At 52.3% G+C, this 23898-nt stretch overlaps 1 protein-coding gene across 3 annotated transcripts in view; it reads left to right on the plus strand.

Moving 5' to 3' along the window:
* ANO2 (anoctamin 2) overlaps window positions 1-23898 on the plus strand; it is a 333331-nt gene that overhangs the window by 99625 nt on the left and 209808 nt on the right. For all 3 annotated transcript variants that reach the window (XM_079936516.1, XM_079936518.1, XM_079936517.1), the window contains 3 exons: window positions 10130-10185; window positions 11315-11356; window positions 17120-17184. In XM_079936516.1, the coding sequence (XP_079792642.1) occupies window positions 10130-10185; window positions 11315-11356; window positions 17120-17184 (163 nt within the window). The remainder of the gene's footprint in view (window positions 1-10129; window positions 10186-11314; window positions 11357-17119; window positions 17185-23898) is intronic.

Below are 23898 nucleotides of genomic sequence, written 5' to 3' on the forward strand. Positions count from 1 at the left end.
TGCGGAGCACAGGCTCCGGACGCGCAGGCTCAGCGGCCGTGGCTCACGGGCCCAGCCGCTCCGCGGCATGTGGGATCTTCCCGGACCGGGGCACGAACCCGTGTCCCCTGCATCGGCAGGCGGACTCTCAACCACTGCGCCACCAGGGAAGCCCCATGGCAGCTTCTAATTCGTTTGTTTTTAAGAAGAAAGGCATCTTAGAGGCCTTTTAGTCCAAGCCCCTCACTTGATGTCAGAGAAGCTGAGTCCCAGAGAGGGTGAATCAGTCTGACGGTACCTCTTCTGAGTGCAGCGTCCTTGTCACCACTAAACCTGTCTGGCTAAACCTGTTTGCCTTGTGGTTTGGTTTTTGAACCTGGGGGTGTTTGTGTTTGAAGCAGGACCCGCAGTGTTTGGGCGGTCCGGATGCTGACGGGTGGTGGAGGGGACGCAGGCGGGGTGACACGCTGAGCTTAGGTCCACGCGCGGTGTCCCGTCCACACGGTCCCCCTGCAGGTGGAATGCTCTTTCCAAAGGGGCTGCTGTCACTCATCACTCAGAACATACCCTGGGCTGACAAACCTTGGGCTTTGGAGGCAGCTTTTAGTTGAAAAGAGTCATTTAGAGGCAAGTCTAGGGAATAAAGTAGGCCGTCAAGCTGAGGAGCTGTAACCACGATGGCAGTGATAATAGCTAACGTGGGAGAGTTTATGTGGGGTCCGTATGCTGCCTGAGGACTGAAGGAAGGGGTTGAAGAGGGAGTCAGAGCAGGTGCTGTGTAGTGACAGTACCATTAGAACAGTGCGGGACCTCTCAAGGGGACGACTGTATGTGACTCTGCTTTGATGTATTCATGTCACGACAACATTTTAAATACCACTCCAGTGTTAAAAAATCAAATCTTCTATATGGTGGTGTTTGTCTGGAGCTGATGAGACGAGACTCTGAGTGAGGCGATGCACTGGCCCCTCAGTCCCACGGGATGGACCGAAGCCCTCACTTTGAGCACTTGTAACCGAGGACCACCAGAGGCGTCAAGAGGTCTGAGGATGTAGTTTGTATTTTCCCGTGGCCTCTATCAAAGTTCTGGAATTTACCCTCACTTCTAGTCCAGTTCACTCCTCGGTTCCAGTAATCTGCCTTTTATTCACTCACACCCTCTTTGGTTGGACTGCTCCCTCGGGTGTCACAGGTGACTGCGTACTGCCCGCGTTGCACGGCTTTTTCCTCCGTCTTCGTCTTCCTGTGTCCTTCCAGACCCTGTCACTGTACCCAGGGAGGATCCTGCGTCTCCTTCCTGGACCACACTTGCTTTGCTTTCTCTTCCTCCTCCCCCATTTTCAAGGTTGTCTTCTCCATGTTCCCTTGGCCTCCTGACTCTCACTTTGCATAGAAGACGTGAATTTCTGTTTCCCACTTCTCTCTCCCATGGCACACCAGCCTTTCCAGCGACCAGCTGGATACCTCCACTGAGATATTCCCAGAACCTTGAAATCAACGTCTGGCTGTGCCCATTTCCATCTCATTCCTCTCTCACCCTGTCCATCTCTCCTGCCTTTCTTCCTGTTAATGTGACTGCTGCCCTCTCTGGTTTTATTCCTGCCGTTCCCTTTGCTGGGATGTCCTTCCCCACGTCTCACCCGGGCCCACCCCCAGACCGAATACCCCTGTCCCCCAGGTTCTCCCTTTATGCCCTCTCCTCGGAACTCCCATCAAGTCTGATGTCTTTCTTGGTGATTATCTGTGTCCGTGGCTTAGACCCCCGAGACGGTCCTTGAGATGTGTCTGGATCATCTTTTATCCCCCAGTGCACTTGGCTGGCTGCCCTGCACGTTCTACTCAGTCGATTTGCTTTAGTGAATTAATTAAACGTGCTCAGCCGGCTACTGTCATAGCAGTAGCTGGTGAGTTCCCTGTGATGTGTGTTTGTGGACAAATGACGTAACTTCTCTCCAACCCAGTTGTCCCTTTTAGGTAAGAATTACATGTCTTGGAGAGTTTTTGTAAAGATTAAATGGGAAACTGTTAGTTTGTTTTGTAAACTGGGAAGTCCTTAAAAACTAAAGTTTGTTTTGAGGGACAGCCTCCAGATTGTTGAAAAGCCATTAGAGACCCTCTGCTTTAAGACAGCAGTTTTTTTTCCCTTTGAGGATCTGTTTGTTTGTTTGTTTGTTTTCTGATGTCACAAAGTCAGACATCTTAAGGATTTTGTTGTTGAGTAGTTTTCAAAAATTTCTTTCTTTTTTGACATTCAGAAAACATTTATTGAGCACCTGCTGTGTGTCAAATGATGTTCTAGAAACTAAGAGATGGCAGGATGAATTGGACCTACTTTCTGTTCTTGCGGGGCTCTTAGTTTAGCCAGGTGGACAGACACGTAAACAGATAATTATGAAGTCATCTGGCAGGTGTGCTCTTAGAAGTGTACAGAGGGCAAGGGGAGCACAGATTGAGAAAAGCCAGCTCCCACGGATGCATCTAAATATCATCATAAGTTATCCAGTGTTAGCTTCGTGACTCCCCGGGAAGGTAGGTATGTCAGGGATTATCATCTCCAGTTACCGAGGTGCACAGACAGGAGGGGTGTCTTCTGCAGAGCCGCATACTGACACACTGTTAGAACTGGGTCTAGAAGCTGGGTTCCCTCCTCCGAGCCTGTTTCCTCTGCCTTTGGGATGCAGGGAACTCAGCGTGGCGTTTGGCTGTCTTTATGGGCTGTTGGTTCCACGGCAGTTGCTGATGGTTTACTAGCTCCTAACAAGGGACTGGATTCTGCTTCCCAGGAGAGGAGAACGCTGAAGGCCGATTCTCAGGTTCTTTGACTTCCGCCTGGGAAAATACAGTAGTACCCTTCAAGCTTTTTGGCCAACTTACCATCTTACTTAGAAGATCAGAAAGAATGAGGAATGTGATAACATTGTGAGGCCTCAGGATAATACGGACCTTTGAGCCATGGGTAACTTTTGATTTTATTGCCCTTCTCTCTGGTTTTATAGAGAAACACACATGGGCTTAGAATTGGCTTAGATTTCCTCCGGAGGAGGGTTGCCTCATAAAAATAAAAGAAAAAGGAAGAACAAGACTGTGTGTGGAATTGTTTTCCAAGGCATTTTCATTGATCCTTCAGCCTTGGAATTGCCTTTTATGTGGTCGTTACTTTTGTGACCAGTTTACAAAGCTTTACTCCCTGTCTCATCGTCCTCAATTACAGTGGAAATTAGAAGATGGAAAAGATGATAAAGATCAGAAATAGAAGATGGAAAAATAAAACTAAAGATAATAACAATTCCGAATCACTCCCGTTTATCTGGTATTGTCACTTTCTTCTTTGTAGAAAATACATTGTTTTGAATGCCTACTTTGCAAAGCATTATGCTGCATATACAAGATGTATGTATTGATTTATTTATAGTCCCGTCTTGTTCCACAAAATTTCTGAGGTGACTTACAAGAAAAACAATAAAACAGCATAATATAAATAATAAATAAAGAAATAAGAAACAGGAAAAGCACAAATTAAAATAGAATGTTGAAACTAGGAGGAAAAAATAGACTACAGGGCTTCCCTGGTGGCGCAGTGGTTGAGAGTCCGCCTGCCGATGCAGGGGACACGGGTTCGTGCCCCGGTCCGGGAAGATCCCACGTGCCGCGGAGCGGCTGGGCCCGTGAGCCATGGCCGCTGAGCCTGCGCGTCCGGAGCCTGTGCTCCGCAGCGGGAGAGGCCACAGCAGTGAGAGGCCCGCGTACCACAAAAAAAAAAAAAAAAAAAAATAGACTACAGATATGCAAACCATACGGCCCTCTAGCTTTTGCAGTTGGGCTGCAAATTTGACCTTGAACCGAAGTGAGAGGGGAATACAGTCAGTGGTGTAGCACTTCATGTCCTCAGCAACATCTTCTTATATAGAAATTTTTCTAAAGTCTCTCTAAAATTCCCTGCTTTCTTACATAGAATATATCAACATATGGTCTCTCTAGAAAGGCATACGTAAGCTTTTCTGTAGGATTCAGGATTATCCTTGAGAATACAAGGTTATCCAAGTTTCCTCAAGGATTACCTAAGTATTATTAGGGCTGTTTGCCCCACAGTCTCTGATGTTTTTGAATTCTTGACTCTGGTGACCTCCCTCCCTGAGTTTTGCTATTTCAAGGTTTGCCGTGCTATTTAGGACACAGAAAAACCAACTCATTAGAATTTGGGGTAAAGAGAGAGCGAAAGGCATTGCGGAAGGATCTGGAGGATTCTGCTGGGCTAGGTACGTGACCTTAGGGAGTCGGTTGCCTGGGCTAGGTACGTGACCTTAGGGAGTCGGTTGCCTGGGCTAGGTACGTGACCTTAGGGAGTCGGTTGCCTGAGACTGAGGTACTTTTTCTTCTGGGTTCTCTGTTCTGAGAGCTGAGATAACCAGATAAGAGATCTCTGTCCACATGCGGTCTTCCTGTGACCGAGAGGGTAAGGACCCCTTGCATGTGTGTCATCGTATGCTTTGCAAAGCACTTGCACACTCCTTAGTCTCCTTTGATCCTTTAACTCCCGTGCAGAGTAGGTTCAACGGATATTAGATATTAACCACTTTCCCAACAGAGAGATTGACTTCGAGCCCAAGGTTAGAGGTTTGGAGCTGACGGAAACCCGAGTTTCTTGACTCTTCTTCAGTGCTCTTGTAAATTAATCAGTTAATAAACGGATAAAGTTATTGGGAAAGGTTTTCCAGCGAAGGTGGAAGCTGAGGTCTTCCCACTGTGACATCCATTCATTCAACAAATATTTATTCGTATTCTACGTATCATTCATGTTCTAGAACTGGGGACTAGAGTAGGGACTCAGACAGACACAGATCCCTGCCTTTACGGAGCTCACATTTGAGTGGCATTTGAGAAGAACGAATAAGCCACGTGGCTGTCTAGCGAGAGAGATGCGTACAGGGAAAGCAAATGATACAAAAGACAGAAAGGGAACCACTCCAGAGAATCAGGTTAGGATCCCAACAGGAGCAGATGACACACTCACATGACCACCATTCAGGGCAGGAATATCAACAGAGAGACCATGTACAAAGGTGCGGCCTGGCAGTTGGGGATGCCAGGTAGCATCGTGACCCGGAATTAGCGGGAGAGCCGTTACCCTCCGTGTACATGGTTCCCTGTGCTCTGCAGTAGGACCTTGTTGTTTATCCATCCTGTATATACTAGTTTGCACCTGCTAGTCCCAAACTGCATTTTCAACCCGCTCCCCAGGTGACTCTTAGGAACTCTAAAGGTAGACAGCGATGTGAGTGCAGGATGGGCTGCCACAGGCTTCTTGCCCTGCCTGCGTCTGGGAGTGGGGAGGGTAGTCCACGTGCTGGTCTTCTGGGCATCTGAATGTCGCTTCCCCGAAGTCCTCGAACGAAACCAAGCCTGCTCTGTGAAGGGCTTAATCTTTGTTGCGGTCTTTCTAACATTTGCTCTATGGACGTTCGCCGTTTGGTCCCTTTCAGTGTCCTAGCCAGCAGTAGGGTCTCTTGGACTTCCTGTCGCCTTTTTGTCTTGTCTTTACTTTTTTTCTTCTTTGGTGAAAGGAGGGGCAGCAGGATAAAAATTAGCAGAAGAAGGCAAAGAAAGGGGAGCTGACCTTGTAAAAGGATCGGCATTTGGTGACTGTCTACCTTTTAATTTGGGGGGTTTCGTCTGTGACCTCCCCGAGAGCCCGCTTGCCCTTTCCCTTTTATCTACCTGGGCAGTGAGGGATGGTGGGCTGATACCCACGCCACGTCCAGAGCCTGGAAGTACTTGTGAGTTTGGGGTCCGCAGGGTGGTGGTAGTCTGCGAGTCATCACGAGCTTGGCCCAGCCCGAGGGTGCCTCCTAATCAACGTAACGTCAGGTCAGCGGTCGGGTTCAGGACTGGGCCAGTTCACCCCATTCTGGAATGCCTTTCAAGTGCGCTTTACCGTGGAAAGAAGCCCAAGCTTCCTTGACTGACACCTCTCCTGTTCCTTCATATGAAAGTTGTTGCCTTTTCACGGACAGAAAATTACAGCTTGGTGGAGCTACATTTCCCTAGATATTTCGGTGTCAGAGCCTTTAAACAAATGCATGCTTCGGGCATCTCCCCTCCCTACTCAGGAGACGATGTCTTAATTACTTTGACCGAAGCCAGATCATGTTGTGTGGTGTAAACATCTGGTTTATCATTCATCCAGCTGAACTGGTTTATATTTTGTTAGAAGAAAAGGCTTGGGATTAAAGGCATTTAAGTAATTAAGCACATGTCAAGACAACTGGGTGATGGGTAAATACAGTCTCTGTTCGGTGCACTGTCTGGGGGGCTCTGGTTTAGATTTACGTCCGGCTGGAATACAGGGATGAAAGCAGAACGCCGGGCAGACTGGGCCCTGTTCTGGGGGGAATCAAAACCAAATGAGTTTTCGGGAGTTGAGCATCATCTCTCTAAGTACCTGTCCTGGTGTTTGGCCTGGAGGGGCAGAGCTGCAGTCCCTGTCACTCGGGGGCACTTGTAGATTTCATGAGATTCTCACCTTGGGAGGCGGACCAGAAACCGTGCTTTGGGTCAGCCTTTGTGTCCAGGAAACCAGAGATGTCTTGGAAGCTAAATGCGAGGGCTTAGGTTTTATATTCCGAGGGTGTTTTCAGGTACCAGTCCCAGGGCCTGAGCCCACCCTGCTCTGGTCCTTGACCCTGACCCCGGATTTGCAGAGGCCCAGTGTTGCTGGGCTTGGCAGAATCAGCAGAGCTGTGGCCAGTGCTGGGCAGAGAGAAGATGTGAGCCTTTTCCCTGGGGAATTGTGGTTCTAAGCAACAGGTGTGAAGTACCCGGTGACCTGAAGGGACTTTGGGGATCAGTAAAGAAGTCCTCGGTGGGCCACGCTTTGTTTGGGCCGAGGCCCTGCTTCTCTTTGGGGCGAGAGGGGAAGGAAAATGTTCTCAGTGCTTTCTGCTTCTGGCTGGCTCTCCTTCTGGGAGTAGGAGGACAAAAGATTGGGTCTCAGATCTCTCTCCCTGGGTCTAGAGCAGAGAGGAAGGACTTTGGAAGTCATCCTGAAGAAGAAAGCTTTGCCGTTATGGCCAGATGGAGGATGCATGATGGAACCAATTAGCCCTTTTTGCTGAAAAGAAAGGAAAAATTCAGAATTTCAATTTTCAAAGCAGAGACTCTTTTTTTTTTTTTTTTTTTTAAAGTTTGATTATTTTCTTCTTTCAAACTGATTTCCATGCTTGTTTGGGGGTAGAATCTTGGTGTCTGAAGTCTGTGGCTGAGAGGCCAAAGCAGTTCCCATTCTTGGATGAAGTTGTGGATAAAGAGTTACTTTTCCACTTGCCTCTCCCCCTCCCCATTCCTCTTCCTTTCGTGTACCATCCGCTCCCTCTGCCCAGCAGCCACTGACGGAATGGCCCATAAGATACCACCTGAAGAGGGGGAGGTACACAGCCATGGGGCAGAGACACAGTCAACGACAGCATCTTGAAGCTCTGGCTATCTGGTTTAGGACAGTTCAGGTTTGATGACCTGAGTCATCTTGGTTCCTCTCTTACGAAGCAGACTAGTCAACCAGAGTTGAAGTTTCCTTCATCAGCGTGGGTTGCCAAAGAAGATTGGAGTAGCGGGTATGCAGATGCCCGTGATACACGGGAAGAGATGCTGCGATCACTTTCGCTATAGGGCTGCTTACTCTTTTGGGTAACAACCGTCATCCCTTTTGTGTTCGCAGCAGTGAGGCGGGAGCCCTGGGAGACTCCAGTGAGAGGGGCGTGCTCCCTGCCTCAGGGACCTTGCAGGCCTTCGGAGGGCAGCAAACAAGGCGTGGACAGCATTCTAGAAGTGAAACTGACATTCAGTGCCAAGGAACTTTATTCCAGATGAGACGTAGGGTGCACAGCTTTAGACCTCCGACGGTTCGAGATCTTTTTTGAAGTTCTGGTGGCAGGACCCAGGAGTTGAGGTTGTCGGCCCAGCGCTGTCAGACGCGGGGCTCCTCTAAGCAAAGCTGAGAATGAGCAGGGGAGCTCCACGCCTGCTGAACTTTTCCACGCAGTTTGGCGACTGTCTTCAGGGTATATGCTGCCGCCTTGGCAACCAGGGGGTGGGTATGGGTGCAGGGATGGGGTTGGGTAGGGCGTGGGGTGCGGTCTAGCTGGAGCCCTGCCCGCCTGTGGTGCTTCAGCCTGTATCCATGGAGACAGCTTTGAACCACCCCCGCCCCCTCCCGGTTCGGGATCCCTCCCCTTGATGATTGTAGGGTGGCTACACGTTGCTGTGGTTATGGCTCTTGAACTGATTAATGATGCTCAGAGTGAAATTGTAGTCCTCGGAGGAAGACGAATCTGCAGCTCCTTCAGCCCCGGGGCACCTCTCCCCAACCCTTAACTCCCTACACCCCCCCTCCATCCCCCATCTCCGCCCCCTCCCCCCAGTTATTTCTGATGTTTTCTGTGCATGCCGAGGAGGAGACGTAAAATCAGGAAAGGACTGGCCCTTGGGTGACGCCGCAGCCCTGAAATCTCAGCTCTCAACTCACTGGAAGAGTGGCCGCTTCTGCCAGGCGCCCCTGCAGCCTCCTGAGGGCCTCTGCTCCCACATGGGCCCCTGGCCAGCCGTTCTGGCATCCCAGGGGAATAGGGGCATGGTTTGAGGAAGAGGAGGCTGATGGAGGGAGGAGGATTGTTTGAGAACCTCTGAGGCTCCGGGCACGCGATGGGGCACTGACTGGGTGCGGGAGGTGGAAAACCATGAATTTTCACGAGTCGCTGTCGTCTAGCTTTGTCACGCAGCCTGGCCCGTCTCTCCAGGCTCGTTTGCAAATGCAGATTACTTAGCATTTGGACGTCATGGGTGTTTCCCTCCAAAATCGAATTTCTCCTCTTCACACTACTGTCTACAGCGTCTCCGGAAAGAATGGTTCAGGGCAGAAAGCGTGCTTGAGACGAGGGAAATCACTGTGTATCAGAGACCCCGCCCCCTGCCGCCCCCCTGCCCCCCACTGAATGTGCATCCCCGCAGGCAGGGTCCTCGAGCTGATGAGATATGATCCCTTTCATCTGGGAGCCAGCAACCCAGGGCAGACTGTCCGGAGTGACAGAACATACAGGGCATGTTATAGTCTCTGAATCCAAAGGTGAATGAAATGAGGGAGTAGTAGTGGCTCTGTGCTGGACAGGAGCTTCTCTGTGGTGAGTATATTGGAGTTACAGGGATGGAGCCACTCCTTCACGTAACATCTGTTTAGTAGGGTCTGCTGTGTGTGTGCCCAGTGCTGTGGAATACTGTCGGGATTAAAAAAAAAATGGATCCCCTGTTACGCGGTGTTCCAACTTTGTGGTCTCAGGACCTCTTGACACTTTTAAAAATTATCGAGAGCGCCTACAGGGCTTTCATCTAGGTGCGTTACATTGATCAATATTTGTTATATTTGAAGTTAAAATTGAGAAAAGTTTAAAGTACAAGGATACGCAAGCCCACATTCCATTAGCTGTCCGGGGATGATGTCATCACAGGTCACAAAACTCCGCTGTAGACTCGTGAGAGAATAGGAGTATAAAAGCAAACAGTGTCTTAGTACTACTATAAAAATAGTCTGACCTTATGAACCCCCTGAAAGGGTCATGGGGACACCCGGGGTTCCCCAGGTCACACTGCCCTAGGGATCTAATGGTCCAGGCAGGTCAGTCGTGGACCATAATGCACGCTGCCTCGTGAAGGAACAGGGAGGGGCCGGAAGTGAGTTCAGATGAAGTGCGGTGGGATGCTCTGATGGACGTGTTTATTGATTATAATTACAGTAATCCCTGTGGTCATTCCTATGCCGGTCACTGAACACAGATATTCTCAGCACGTGGCTGTGGCCATGGAGGCAGTGGTGGTGAGGGTTCCGGGACCAGAGGGATCTGAGTGTACGAGGACAGGACGGACGTGACGTTTGAGAGAGCGTATCTGCTGTTTAATCATAACTTTGCATTTGGGAAATGAAAAAATACTGTTCTTATGCTGAGAAGTCAAGCCCGAAAGGAACTTCTTGACTGGGAGGATCTGGAGGGGTAGGGGTTCTCAGCTGAGAGGTGGGGCTGGGGGAATTAGTATTTATCAGAAGACCAAGCTCAAGTTGAGAAACCCCTGCCCTACAGTTACCGTTTTCATCTTCCTTCTTCTGCAGGTATTAATTCTCTGATAGCAAATAATATCTACGAGGCTGCCTACCCCCTGCACGACGTGAGTACCGCCTCCATCAGTCAGCAGGGTGAACACTGCAGGCGACATGGTGGTGGATATACGGGCGGGGAGGCAGGAGGGAATGACGACGCTGAACCACCTGGGCTGGCTCCGGACCACTTGTGAATGAAAATAATCCCCAGTTGATTTTTGCCGGTTGTCTCAAACTGTTTCCGTTATTTCCCCGATGGAAGAACGAACTGGTTTTTGTCTGGGCTTCCCTGCACTCCCTGCCTTGATTTTGAGGAAAGTGTGAGAAGACAGATAACGGCGTGTGGAGGGTTAAAGGGAGATGGGGAAGGTGGGTGGATAGCGGGGAGCGCAAGTCCCAGACCTGGATAATAACGCAGGCTGGACCGTCAGGCCCTCAAATGACTGAAAGTGATATTTTATATGTGATAGCTTTGTGTGGATATGAAATTCCTCATCCTATGCGAGGATGTATTAAGTGTCAGATCTTTTTTCTATCTTGACCTATTTTAAGGATGTCTCTCAAAATCCCTTATACTGTTGTTTGGTTAAGAAAACGGAGAGACTGTAATGAAAGCTTTTCTTGGCTGCGAGGAATGTTATAAGCATCCTATAACATGATGCAGTGATATTCTTCAAGATGGTTCGTGAGGAACTGAGCTGGCCTGTGAACTCGGTGCCCCCAGGCTGCCCTGTCCACCCCATCGGTCGCTTTAGCATCTACCCCGCAGCGGTACCAAATGAGACCCCTGGGGTGGGGACCCCTGAGTGCCCGCAGGAATTTCCCAGGTGACCTTTTCTCCTCGCCAGCATCCTTGCTGTGGGCACACGCGAATTGAGGTTCTGCCGGGTATGGCCAGGGCGCAGGGGTGTTTTCCTGATGTGCTAGTCTGTTTCCAGGTCGGGTTCTGCTGTTGCATTTGCTGTGAGGAGGTGCAGGGGGGTCTCTGAGGCCTGTAAGGGGAGCCGCCCTGGGTGAGAAGCTGCCCACAGGAAACACAGCAGGTGCTGGCGACCAAGGAAGCGGACCCGTGTCTCCTTACATGTCATGCTCTTCACCTTCCTTAAATGGGAATGAAAGAAAGGGATAACGTTAGAAAATTTAAAAGAAAACCCTGTCTCTGTTTTTGATCATTCCATTGGCTTTCTCCTCCTACAGGGTGAATATGATAGTCCGGGAGATGACGTGAATGACAGAAAGGTAAGCCAGCCCGATGCTGCGCTCGAGGACCACGCAGGGGTGGGGGCTGCGTAGACGTGTCCTGCGTGTTCTGTTTACTGCTTGTTTATTCCCAGCTGTTCTTCCACAGCTCGCTGTCCCCAGGCGTTTGGAAACGTGAGGGCATTTCTGGTCGTTGACGTGACTGTGTATGGGGGTGCTGTTGACATTTAGCGCCTGGTGGACCGGTGATGCCAACCATCCTGAGATACGTCCCACAGTCACACACAGAGGCAGTATCCCTGCCCCGATGACAAGAGAGCTTTGGCTGAGAAACACTGAGCAGCCAGATCCCTTCATTGATAGATGGGGAAACTGAGGCACGGAACGATTGTGCACCTTGCCCATGATGACACTGCTACCATAAACGGAGAAGGGGCTAGTGCCCCTCTGACCCTCAAATCCAGTGTTCCTGCTAAAAATATACCAGTATCCATGCCGTTATGGCTTGTTTGGGGAGGGTCGCCCTTAAGTTATCCTTATCCTCTCTGTCGAGGCAGACAGGTAGGGTACAGCCATTCCCAAATGACAGATGAGAAACCTGCATATTCCGGGCGGCTAGAAATAGGTTATATTTAAGGGAGGGAAAAGGGTCCCTTTGGAGGATCCCCCCTATGCCAGTCACAGCTCCTGCCTGGACAGCTCTTGTCCCCAGCCCTCCATCTAGATCCTGTTTCTTCTGTTTCCTGGTACTCTAGGAGCATGGGTACCACCCTTCCCACCACGGCACGATGCTCTGAGCATCACCCAGCCTCTTTAGTGGGGGCTGCCCGTCTGGCCATCGCCCTCCTGCCATCCTCCCACCCAGGTCCCCCAGCCTTCAGCGACTCTGGTGAACAGACGAGGGTGGGCGAGGGTGGGCGGGATGAGGAATAGGAGCCCGTGTACCCCCTCCCCACACTCTGCTGTCTGGAAAATCATTCATCCCCCAAGTTGCTTTTGAGCAACCTTCTTTTTATCCAGCCTATTAGTCCCTGTTATGAAGTGTTAAGTATTAAAAACATATAAAGGCCTTTTCCAGAAATACTGCTGTGATTGCTTACATATGTCCCCTGCTCGGCCTGCCCAGGGAATCTGCTGTAGTTTTTCCATGTTTTAACCTCATCTGTTTTCTATCTGATGCTAATAGTCTCAGTGGTGTTTAATTTCCTGAAAAGTCCCGGATCAGATTTAAAGGAAAAGGAGGAAGCCTTTCTCCCCACATCTCACCTCCCTGGCCCCAGCCATTTTCTGTCCGCCTACTTTTTCTTGTCACATTACTCCCCTTTAAAGAGCGATCACCACCTACTGCCCACCTAAGTGACCCCCTGCTGGGTGGGTGGTAACCCTCAGCCCCTCAAGGTAGAACACTTTACAGGAACATTCCAGAGATCAGGAGCACACAGTACTCCTGGGAGAACTCAGCCAGCCCCCGGTTACCTGCACAGAGGCAGAGAGAAGCAAATTGTAGACCATCCAAAATATATGTACCTTTGCCTGGAATGATATTATATTATCGTTAACAATAAAACCTTCTAACAAAACGTTTCCCTCCCAGGAATTGTTTCGCTTAGGCAGTGCTGCCTCCTCCCAGTGCACACCCCAAAGGATGGGATGGGTAGAATCTGGCAGGCAGAGACCAGCCAGGACACAGCTCATCTTGGTGGTGGCTCGGTGAAGGTGGACAAGTGTCTCTGGAAGACAAGCAGCCCATTCCTTGTGGCTTTTCCTTGGGTTTGCCAGCCAGTCCTGGCCTCCTTGTTTTCCTCTGCCGGGGTCGTGGTTAGGGAAATAACGTTTGCTGTGATGGGAAACAAGAGAAACCAGGAGTGAGAGTGAAAGCTTTTTTCTGTCCATTTGGCTTGGGAAGCGGATACCCAGCACGGCAAGGAGACCGGTTCCGATGTCCATGAAAAGATTGTCCCGTCAGGACTAAAACCCTGGTGTCCAAATTCCAGCCAGTGCCACCACCAGGTGGACACGGTCTTTCATGTATGGCAAGGGGACCTCTCACTGCCGTGCTGGCTTCCTTCCTAGCCCTTCAGAGGCGTATGGGTGGGACCTGAAAGGTATCTTGAAGAACCAGCTGAAATCTCCGTATAAGTGCAGCACATTTATTCGTATGTGTTACATTGTAAGGGTCTATGTTCTTCCAGAGGCTGCGGGAAGGGTTTTGGTTGGGTGCAACGGAGAACCCTTGAAGTTGGTGCTGGAGGAGGTGGAGAAGGGTTGAGAACTGATGGGGGATCTCCCCCCTGGGGGCCTTTAGGGGTGATCCGCCCATCCTGCCCGTACCTGGGGTTCGCCTCCTTCTTCCCTGCGATTTGTGGCTGTTCCGGGGATGTGCCTCGTAGGCGGAGAGCGATCTCCTTCCCCGCAGCTCGCCTAGTGCGGCCTGCAGTCTCGATGACTCAGCCCCCTCCCAGAGGGTAATTCACGAGAGGCTCCCTCCCTCTGGAGAGCAGGGGTTTCTTGCCTTTCTAGAGAGCTGGGCTGCGAGGGTGTGGATGGGCCCCTCCCACTGCCAGCACCCACCTCATTCCACATCCGCCAGACTTACCTGCTTTTCTCAGGCATCCCAGGGGAGGCACTGTCACCATCTTCCAGGGGCTGACTGAGTCCCACCAGCTCCCCGTGGCTTCCCTGCCCACTTACAGGGAACCCGAAGCACAACCTGGAAGATACTCATCTTAAACTTTAGAAACTTTAGCAGTTTCTAAACCCTTGGTCCTGAATTTTCCAGCTTTTGCAGATGATTATCTCCTCTAGTGGGCAGTTAAAAAGTCAGTCTTGTCTTTCTGACGGGAAAGGTACTTTTCTTCTTGGTTTCACTTGAGGACTAGTTTTCCCATCCTGCACAACTCCCATTTTACTAATGGGGAAGTGACCTGCCAAAAAACCCAACAGGTCATTGCAGGATCCAGAGGTAGAATTCCATCCTCTCCCATCCTGGTCCACCCTGTCCCATCAATGCCTCTGAGCCGGCTACAGCTGGCGTCTTTCTGTCTGTCCCAGGTCCGGCTGCTCTCTGAGGAGCCTGTGGCCTCAGGGAGGGCCCCGAGTCTCGGGCATCTTGCCGTTCTCTGGCGTTGCAGATGGTTTTAACAGTTGGGTTCTTTATGGTCCCATGAAATACTTAAGCCAACTGACCGATGTGACCCTAGGAAGCCAACCTGGCCTCCTGTATGCTCTGATCCATCAGAGGGTGTGGTCCCCTTGTTGCTTCCTGCCCTGAAGGTTTGGGGTCAGACCCACATGCTTGGAATTACATTCGAGGCCTCCGAAATCAGGCTCTGTGAGAAGGAGCTGCAGAGCCTCCTGGCTCTGTTCGCAGGAGCTGCAGAGCCTCCTGGCTCTGTTCGCAGGCTTGGCCGGTAGGTGAAGAGGACATGGCATAACTCTGAGGGAGAGAGTGTATTTGCTAGGAGCTCATTAGAAAGTTCTAGACTCTGCAGGTTTAAAGGGACTGTTGCAGGTTACCCTGGTTGTCCTCTTGCACTTGACGCACACAGGCTCATCCCTGTTGACTGCCGGTCTGTCCCAGGACCCTGTAACCTGGGGCTTAGCCCGATCCACCTGGTCTCGAACTGTGTGATTAAACATTTGTAGAGACAGGGAAGGGTCTACAGCACCCTCCCTCCCATGCAGAGCTGTGCGAGCTGGCCCGGCAGAGCCACATGGGCGGTGGGCAGGCATCGTCGCATCACCTTCCAGATTTGACGCCCTGGAGCTCCAGCTCTTCCAGGGGTTGCCTGGCGATCTCCTCTGCTGTGTCCATCTGGCCCGTCTGGAACCACTCTTGTCAAGGTCAACCATGGGTCACTGGGTCCAAGGTCACCTCTTGGTTCTCCTCCAGCCTGACCCGTCAGCCATATTTGACCCAGATGCTCCCCTTCTTCCCTTGGAATCCCATGGTCCCTTGGCCTCCAGGACACCACCCACTTCTAGTCCGGTGCCATGTCCCATTGTTCCTCTGGCGCTTCTGCTGCTCTTCATCATCCCCTTGACCTCTGAACGGTGGAGCACCCAGGGCCCCGGCGTCACGCCTCTTCTCTACCTCTCTCTCTTTGACAGTTGCATCCGTAACTTGATGACTTTACAAATCATGTCTTCTCTGACTCTGGACTCTCCTTTGAACTCCAGACTTTTTCTTTTATTTTGCAGTACGCGGGCCTCTCACTGTTGCGGCCGCTCCCGTTGCGGAGCACAGGCTCCGGACGCGCAGGCTCAGCGGCCATGGCTCACGGGCCCAGCCGCTCCGCGGCACGTGGGATCTTCCCGGACCGGGGCGTGAACCCGTGTCCCCTGCATCGGCAGGCTGACTCCCAACCACTGCGCCACCAGGGAAGCCCCCCCCCGCCCCCCCCCACCAGTCCTTTCTAACTGGGGTTATGTCCCAAGATTCTCCCCTTGCTCAGCGCCAGCCTTCCGGCTTCCCTCTTCATCCTAGGACGTGCCCTTTCCTCTAGGCCTTGGCACAGAAGGAGTGTTCTTCTAGCTGCAACATAACCACTTACTTCCTTCAGGTCTCAGCCCAAATGTCACCTCCTCAGAGAGACCCTCCCTTGCCATCCTTTTCTTTTTTTTTTTTTAATACCTATCAATAATTACTTTATTTTTTAAATTATTTTATTTTTTATCTTTAAAAAAATTTTATTGGAGTATAGTTGATTTACAATGTTGTGTTAGTTTCAGGTGTACAGCAAAGTGAATCTGTTATACATATACACACAGCCACTCTTTTTTAGCTTCTTTTCCCGTATAGGTCATTACGGAGTATTGAGTAGAGTTCCTGTGCTATACTGTAGGTCTTTATTAGTCATCTATTTTATATATAGTAGTGTGTGTATGTCAATCCCAACCTCCCAGTTTATCCCTCCCCACTTTCCCCCTTGGTAACCGTAAGTTTGCTTTCTACATCGGTGACTCTATTTCTGTTTTGTCAATGAGTTCATTTGTACCATTTTTTTAGATTCCACATATGAGTGATATCATATGATATTTGTCTTTCTCTGTCTGACCTACTTCACTCAGTGTGACAATCTCTAGGTCCATCCATGTCCCTGCAAAATGGCATTATTTTGTCCTTTTTATGGCTGAGTAATTCTCCATTGTATATATGCACCACGTCTTCTTTATCCATTCCTCCGTCGATGGACATTTAGGTTGTCTCCGTGTCTTGGCTATTGTAAATGGTGTTCCCTTGTCATCCTGTCTAAAATAGCACCCTACCCCGCTCTTCATATTCTCCTCCCTACCTTGATCTGTTTTTCTCCGTGACATTTATAAGTTAATATTTGTCTCTGCACACAAGGGGTAATAAGCCCCATGATGGCAGTGACTTGGTCTGGTTTACTGCTTTAGCCAGTGTCTGGACAGGGCCTGGCACAAGGTGGATATTCAGTCAGTACTTATTAAACGAGTGAATAAATGAACGCCAGGGCGCATCTGGCTGGACTCAGCAAGGCGAGGGAGTGAAGAGCGAGGGGTTTTGCGTGGTAGGTGCAGCACACCCAGAGTGTGAGGAAGATCACCTTTACTATTGGGGGAGGACAATAGCCTCCTGCCTTTGGAGTCTCCCTGTGGATACCTCATGGGAATTCTCCTGGAAGCTGGGCTTTGGGGATTCGATTTTGACTTGCCAGGATGGCTTTGGTGGGGAGGGGTGTGTGTCAAATGTTGACTTGCTAAAGCTGAATAACGAAAGGTGAATAGTTGTCTGCTGTACCTCTAATCTGGTTCTCTGTTTTTTTTTTTTTTGTTTAGCTGCTGTATCAAGAATGGGCACGCTATGGGGTGTTTTATAAGTTTCAGCCTATTGACCTCATCAGGTAAGATGTGGGAGGGGACTCTTGGGAGGACCCAAAAGGTCTCTGCCAACTGTCTTGGCTCCTGGAAGTGTGTTGGCCGAGCAGAGGGCTTGGCTGTTCTGGGCTGTGGCGCCCCTGCTCTGTGTCCTGCAGGTGGGGAGCCAGCTCCTGGGTGGGGGAGGGCAGTGGCAGCTGTGGGGCAGCAGGTAATGTGGACGGATGTTCCATGACTTGCCTCTTGGGGTCTTCAGCACTGTGGTCTCTCCCTGCCTGCTCTTGTGGGGAGAGGAGTGAGTAGAGTTCTCTCTTTTATTATCGTCCCTCAAATTTGCCTAGAGAAGAACGTGGGTGAAGCAGATCCTTGGGTCATTCCCAAGTAGCCACAGTATTGACCAAGAGAAGGGAAGACCCGGCACATTGTATAAGGGCTAAGCCAGCTGCTCTGCGTGGAAATGCAGGGTTTTTATGGCTTCTCCAAAAAATTGGAAGGGAGAAGAGAACTGGGTCCTAAACCTCTCCCTTCAGTGCTGCTCCTAAAATGATGCCCTATTGCCTTGGGAATTTCCCCAGTTTCTACAGAACATGGGTGAAAAGCTTTTTGAAAGAACTTTCTAGAAGGCAGTAGGTCTGAGTAGCCTCAAGTGGGTTGAGGGCTCTAGGAACTCCACGGGCTGTTGAAGCCCCACCTCTTTCCCAGCTGGCATGTTGGGAGGACCCCTGTGCAGTGGGGGACCACCGGGCTGAGTGGGGCCTGGAGACTGGGGTCTTGCCCAGGCTTGGCCACTAGGGGCGATTGTTGCTCTGGTCAAGTCGCGTCCCCGCTTTGGTCTTCGGCATCCTGGTTTTCCGAAACTGGGAGCCTGAGCTAGGGCTCTACGGGGGAAATTGATAGAGCACGCTTGTTTGGAAACTGTGGGGACCCTCGGCCCTGTGCCTGACACAGTGGACTCGCTACCACTCAGTCACCTGTGGCTCACTTTAATGAGCTGATTCATCAGCCAGCAAACTCAGAGAGTGTTCCGGGCCGCTCGCCCTGGGCTGGGACCGCGAGAGGGGTGGCCGCCAGAAGGATCGAGTCCAGAGGGAGGGATTCCAGCTTCTTCTTGGAAGAAGGCAGCAGGCTGGGAGTCACAGTTTGGGCAGGCTCACCTCCCACGCAGAGATGGGATGGCCCTCCCAGGGAACTGGGAGCTCAGTTGGACAGCAGGTGTTTGTTCCAGCTGAAGACCGTTAGCCGAGGGGCTGGGGTCGGGGAGCAGGGCCACAAATGCCGGTGACCGAGGCCCCTCACCCTGCACCTCCCGTCCCCTGGCGGCCTTTTGTGAGGTGCGGCCACCTAGACTGTTCTCTGGGCCACACCAGGGCTGCTTCCCCCGTGCCTCGTGGGCTTTGATCATCCGCTCTGCCTCTCTGGTGGCCACCCACGCTGTCGCCTGTTTTCTCCAACTATTCACTCCTTTTGAAAAAATACGATACCAGAAAATAAAAATTCTCCCTCCCGGAGAGCCCCACGTTTTCCTCCGGAGACTTCGGGTGACCGGCCGCCAGCTAAGTGGGCAACGGCTCCAGCGTGCCCTCCGTTTCAGCCACCGGAGCAGCCTCACCTGCGGGGGAAGAGGTGCCTTTGGAGCAGATCCTGGCTTTGGGGTCTGGCGGTTCCCGAGGACGCAGAGCCCAAAGCTGTCCAGACGGGTGCAGTGTGCTGTGGGGCTGGGGGCTGTCCACTGCCGCTTCCTCACCTGCTGCACAGCGCCAGTGGCCTGGATGTGGGGCTCGGACGCGCCTGGAGCCTCGGACATCTTTCAGACACTGGCTGGAGGGGAGGGGATGGGACACAGGTAGTATGGGGGCTGTAGTGGGGGACTGTGGCCTACCCAGAGGGGTGAGGAACTTACTCTGCTGCAGAGAGACGAGGGGACTGTAGTGGGGAGAGAGGGAAGGGACAGAGGCGTTGGGGGCATAGGTGGGTAGCAGAGGCAGGGAAGCCAAGAGCAGGCAGCTGGAGAGGAAACTGGGGTGGCGGGTATGGGTCTCCCCGCACTCAGCCGGCTCCCCCTAAGCTCGTGTGTCCACGTCACCTCCTTCCTCTCCGCCATCTGCCAGTCCCCGGTCTGACCCCAACTCCTGTGGGTGTGTCTTCAGCGCCACTTCCCTCTGCTGCCACTTCTTCTCCATCCTTCCTGCCTTCACCTGTCGGGACCTAGCGGCCCACAGGGCCCAGCCTGAGGCCACCCTGACCCTGTGGTTCCATCGCGGCTCAGGCCTGTGAACTGCGCCCTCTTGGTGCTCACGTAGGAACTGCACCCATGTGGTCAGTGCTGAAGCATCCGCAGAGGCAGGGGGGTCCAAGTTGAAGGTACGCCCTGCAAAGGCCCAGCCGAGCTGTTTCCCGCCCGTCGCCTCGGGCCCCCAGCTCCTCATTGGCAGCCCCGAGCGCTGCTTCTCTCCCGGTGCCCACGGTTTGGAACATTCGAAAGCACGGAGCAGCTGAGAGCCCAGCGGGGTGGGAGATCCGTTGGCACGTAAAGCTACCCTTCCCCTTCCGCAACCCTTCAAGCCTAAACTTGAGATTTAGGGTTCAAGGCTCCTTTCCCAGGTGTGTAAAGTGGACAGAGGGGGAGCAAGATGCCCCTTCCCGGGGCTTCCCTGGTGGCGCAGTGGTTGAGAGTCCGCCTGCCGATGCCGGGGACGCGGGTTCGTGCCCTGGTCCGGGAAGATCCCACATGCCGCGGAGCGGCTGGGCCCGTGAGCCATGGCCGCTGAGCCTGCGTGTCCGGAGCCTGTGCTCCGCGACGGGAGAGGCCACAACAGTGAGAGGCCTGCGTACCGCAAAAAAAAAAAAAAAAAAAAAAAGATGCCCCTTCCCTGCACCCCGCGCCCCTCCCCCCGCAGCTGCATGGGCATGCAGGCCCAGCAGGCTGCACTGTGAGATTGCTGATGGCGCTCCCGGGCCAGCAGAGCTCTCCACCCTGAGTCATACCCTTGCTCTAGAAACCTCGGGGCCTGCAGGCCTGAGTGGAGTGTGTGTGTGTGTGTGTGTGTGTGTATGTGAGTTGCCTGGGAAGCTCCCCAGGGAGGTATCCAGTAGCGACCCCTCTCACGGAAGAATCTCCTGGGAACTCCGAGCCCGAAGCACTTGTGCCCTGGAAGAAACAAGGTGTGTGTTGGAGCCAGTGGGGGAGGTGATGCTGTAGCTGGAGGGAAACGGCCCTGCTAGTCCTTAGGGGCCACCTGGGTGTCCCTGCAGGCGGAGGAGTAGATTTCTGCCTGCACGGCCCTGGGTTAACTCCCCGACATCCCAGGAGGGAAACGGCCTTTATTTTCTGGGGAACCCGGGAGGCTGGGCCTTTAGGCTTGACTAATACGGGTGATCCCGTATTAGTCAGCGCCCTGCCCTGTCTTTGCACTGAAATGAACGTCTGCTCACGGGCGTATTTTCTTCGCTGGGAGGTTTGCTATGGATGAGAGGAAACGGCAGGCTCTGGACATCTGGGTTAGGGTTAGCTGCTCACCGCGCTTGGCTGAAGCTGAGATGCACAATTGTATTCTCAAGCATCTGCGCTGCCTGTGACCGCATGTGGAGGAGACGTGCCCAGCAGTCCGCCGGGCTCGGGGGCTGTGCAGCTGTGGACTTTGGGGAATGGGCCAAGGGCATCGTACGCGGGCAGCATCCACCGTGCCAAGTCGGGATGACAGTTTAGAGAGGGGTAAACGGCTCTTCCTCGTTCCCTCCTCTTTCAGGGATGCCATTTCCCCAGGGAGGCTTCCTAAGGTCAGGCCCTGGGCGTGAAACCCATCCCTGTGGCAGGTCTGGAGTCCTCTCAGAAATGTCCTGCTTCCTCAGTGACCTAACAGCGGTATCTATGCCATTTCAAGAGCCTTCGGGCATCACCTGTGGACAGCAAGAGTGGCACTGTGCCTCCACCCGGCTACACGTCTACCATCCTGGACTTCCAGCCGCCTCCAGCCCCACCAGTGCAGAGCCCATCCAGGACCTCGGCATCAAGGAATTGGCTTTTCCTCCTCCTGATAAAAGGCGGAGGTGCTTGCTCTTGCCAGAATTCCCCAGAAAGGCCACTAGAAGGTTGCGTGATTTGGTGCATACCTCTGTGTCTCTGAGCCCCACTGCTAACCTCCTGAAACACGACGCATCCACATCCCTCCAGGAGGGAGATGGAGGAAGCCACATTCTTTCTTAGGAGGCTTCTCAGCAGGCCAGGCTCAGGAAGGACTGGCTGCAGCTGGTTTGGGGGAGGGAATGGAGAGGAAAAAATGTTGATCAACCTGTGATGAATTATTTCCTGAGCCCTGCTGCCTCCTCCTTGATCCTTCCCTGGGATTTATAAAGGCAGTTCAGCTCAATGCAGTAAACATTTACTGATGCTCACAGTGAGCAAATCTCTGGAGGCACAGCGAGATGTAGGGTGGAGTTTGCGTCCTTACGGATCTAGCAGTTACGTAGGGAGACAGACCCGTGGGAGGCAGGATGAATTGAGGGCTTTTCAGGACTGTCATATATAAGTACTAACATGATAGGTTGGGACAACAGATGGAGAGTGGTTGCTACTAGCAGAATAGGGAAGACTTCCTAGAAGAGGTGGTGCTGGAATTGGAAACATTGCTTTCTGAAAGGCTGAGGTTAAAGGTCCTGAATGTGTCTTTGTCACCAGCCTGGGCTGCCCCGAATATGGACTTGTTGAGCCTGGTGTCGATGGCCAGAAATCACAGTGCCCCAAAGCCAGGTCCCTCCTGACTGTCAGTTGGAAGAGGTCAAGTCAAGAACTCGACCTGCAGATCTCGCCCCACCTGCATGGACTCTGTGCCAACCTGGCCCGTGTCCCTGGCTCTGACCTGTAAGTTAGCAGAACATCCAGGCTTGGAAGGAGATGAGGCTGGACCCAAGAGAGGAAGCCAAGGAGCGGTGACGTGTGGGCTAGCGCCTTGGCATCTGCAGGTCTCATCCTTTGAAGTATTGGATTTAGCAGGGAAACGTTATGCAGGCTGGAAAGAAGTCATGTCTCATGGGCCTGAAGAAGATTTTTCCTTTACCTCTGAGGGCGTAGGAACATAGTAGACAGAGAAAAATAGGCAGTAGCTGGTTGAGGCGAGGCAGAAACAGGGATGACGATGTTCCGTGCAGTTATATTCTGGCCCATACAGAGTGGGAAATAAGTCAAGCTGTTTCTAAAATGTGAGGTGTCCCACTCTCCTTTCTCTCCCCCCTCCCTGCAGAGTGCCACTCCCCGCCAGGTCTGCACCCTCTAGAGGAGAGGAGTCGGCCTGGGGCTGCCAGTGGACCAGGAGTTGAATACGGTGCCCCCAGCTCTAGTCTGAGGCTGCACCCAAAGGCCGTCCTGGTCCCCTGAGGGTGGCCTCCCTGCCTTCCACGGCTGGTGGCTCTTGGTTCAGATCAAACTGAATCTTCCTTCCTGGAGTATCAGCCGTATGGTACCTGGTGGCTCCCAGGGCACCAGGAGGCTGCACGCGCATCCCCATGGCCGCCCAGGGTTGCACGGCCAGAGCTGGGACGGGGTGAGGGTCTGGTTTCCCAGCTCACTGCCTCCTTGACTCCCTTATGTCACGTCCTATTTCCCAAGGGGAAGAGAAGCTGATATTAGCCTGAAAATATGTGACAAAGCTGTAATTTCCTATCCCCTTGGACCTTGTGTGCAGTAAACTCTCAGTTATCCAGAACCCCTGGGACCAAACCATGGCATCACAGAGGTGGGAGGAGCTTAGAGGCTGGCTGACCTCAGTGCCCCGCCGTGGAATGGGGAATTGAAGACTCCTCTCCCCGCATATCGATCGAGCAGATGCCCAGCCTCTGCATGATTTATCTTGTAATGAGGGAGACGCCTGGCCTCGGGGGCAGCTTGTTTGTCTGCTGGACATTTTTAGCCACTAGAAATGGTCATGGAGCCAGAGCAAGAACTCTGCTGATTTCCCTCTGTTTCAGTCCTGTTCTGAACAAGAGCATCCTCTTGTGTAGGCCAGCCTTTAATTAGTTGAAAATAGCTCTCGCGTCCCTAACAGTTCTGCACGCGTAACACGCCTGGCCTCGCTGTGTGTCCTCCTGTAATGCGGGCTCTTCTGACAGCCTCATCCTCGTGATCGTCCTCTTTGGGACCCGCTGGCCTGGGAAAGTCAGAGCAGGGCCCTCCTGCACACACACCTCACCTGGTATAGTTAAGCTGACACCTGTTTGCACTGGCCACATGTGAGACACTGGTGCTGGGGGGTAGAGATGAATTAAGCAGGACCCCGTTCTCCAGGAGCTCAAGCTCAAAGTCAAATTCCCAAGCGTGTAGATGACCACGTGGCTTTTCTGGGAAATGGAGGGACAGACCGATGGAGAAAATTTTCAAAGAGTAACTGTGAGGCTATAGAAAAACAGGGTATGGAGAAGATCATGGGGGTGGGGGGAAGCTGACCCCCAGACCAGTCATCTGTGATGAGGGGTCTCCGGGCTGTCAGCTGTGCATCGGGCAGAGATTTTTGGGGGTGACTCTCTTTCTGGAAACATCCGTTGTCGCATGGCAGCACCCACAGACCCCTGAAAATCTCAGAAAACATTTTAGGATCACGTCACTTAGGGATTTCCCAAATCGCGGCAAAGCCTCATGTGTCCAAGTCAGGGTATCCTGCCTCGAGAAAAACCAGCCAGGCTAGAACTGTTTCAGGGAAGGAAAAGAAATGTGATCAAAGATGTAAAGAGGCAGCCGTATGAAGACAGAC

The sequence above is a fragment of the Stenella coeruleoalba genome (assembly GCF_951394435.1).
Source record: "Stenella coeruleoalba genome assembly, chromosome: 11".
In the NCBI taxonomy this organism is placed as follows: domain Eukaryota; kingdom Metazoa; phylum Chordata; class Mammalia; order Artiodactyla; family Delphinidae; genus Stenella; species Stenella coeruleoalba.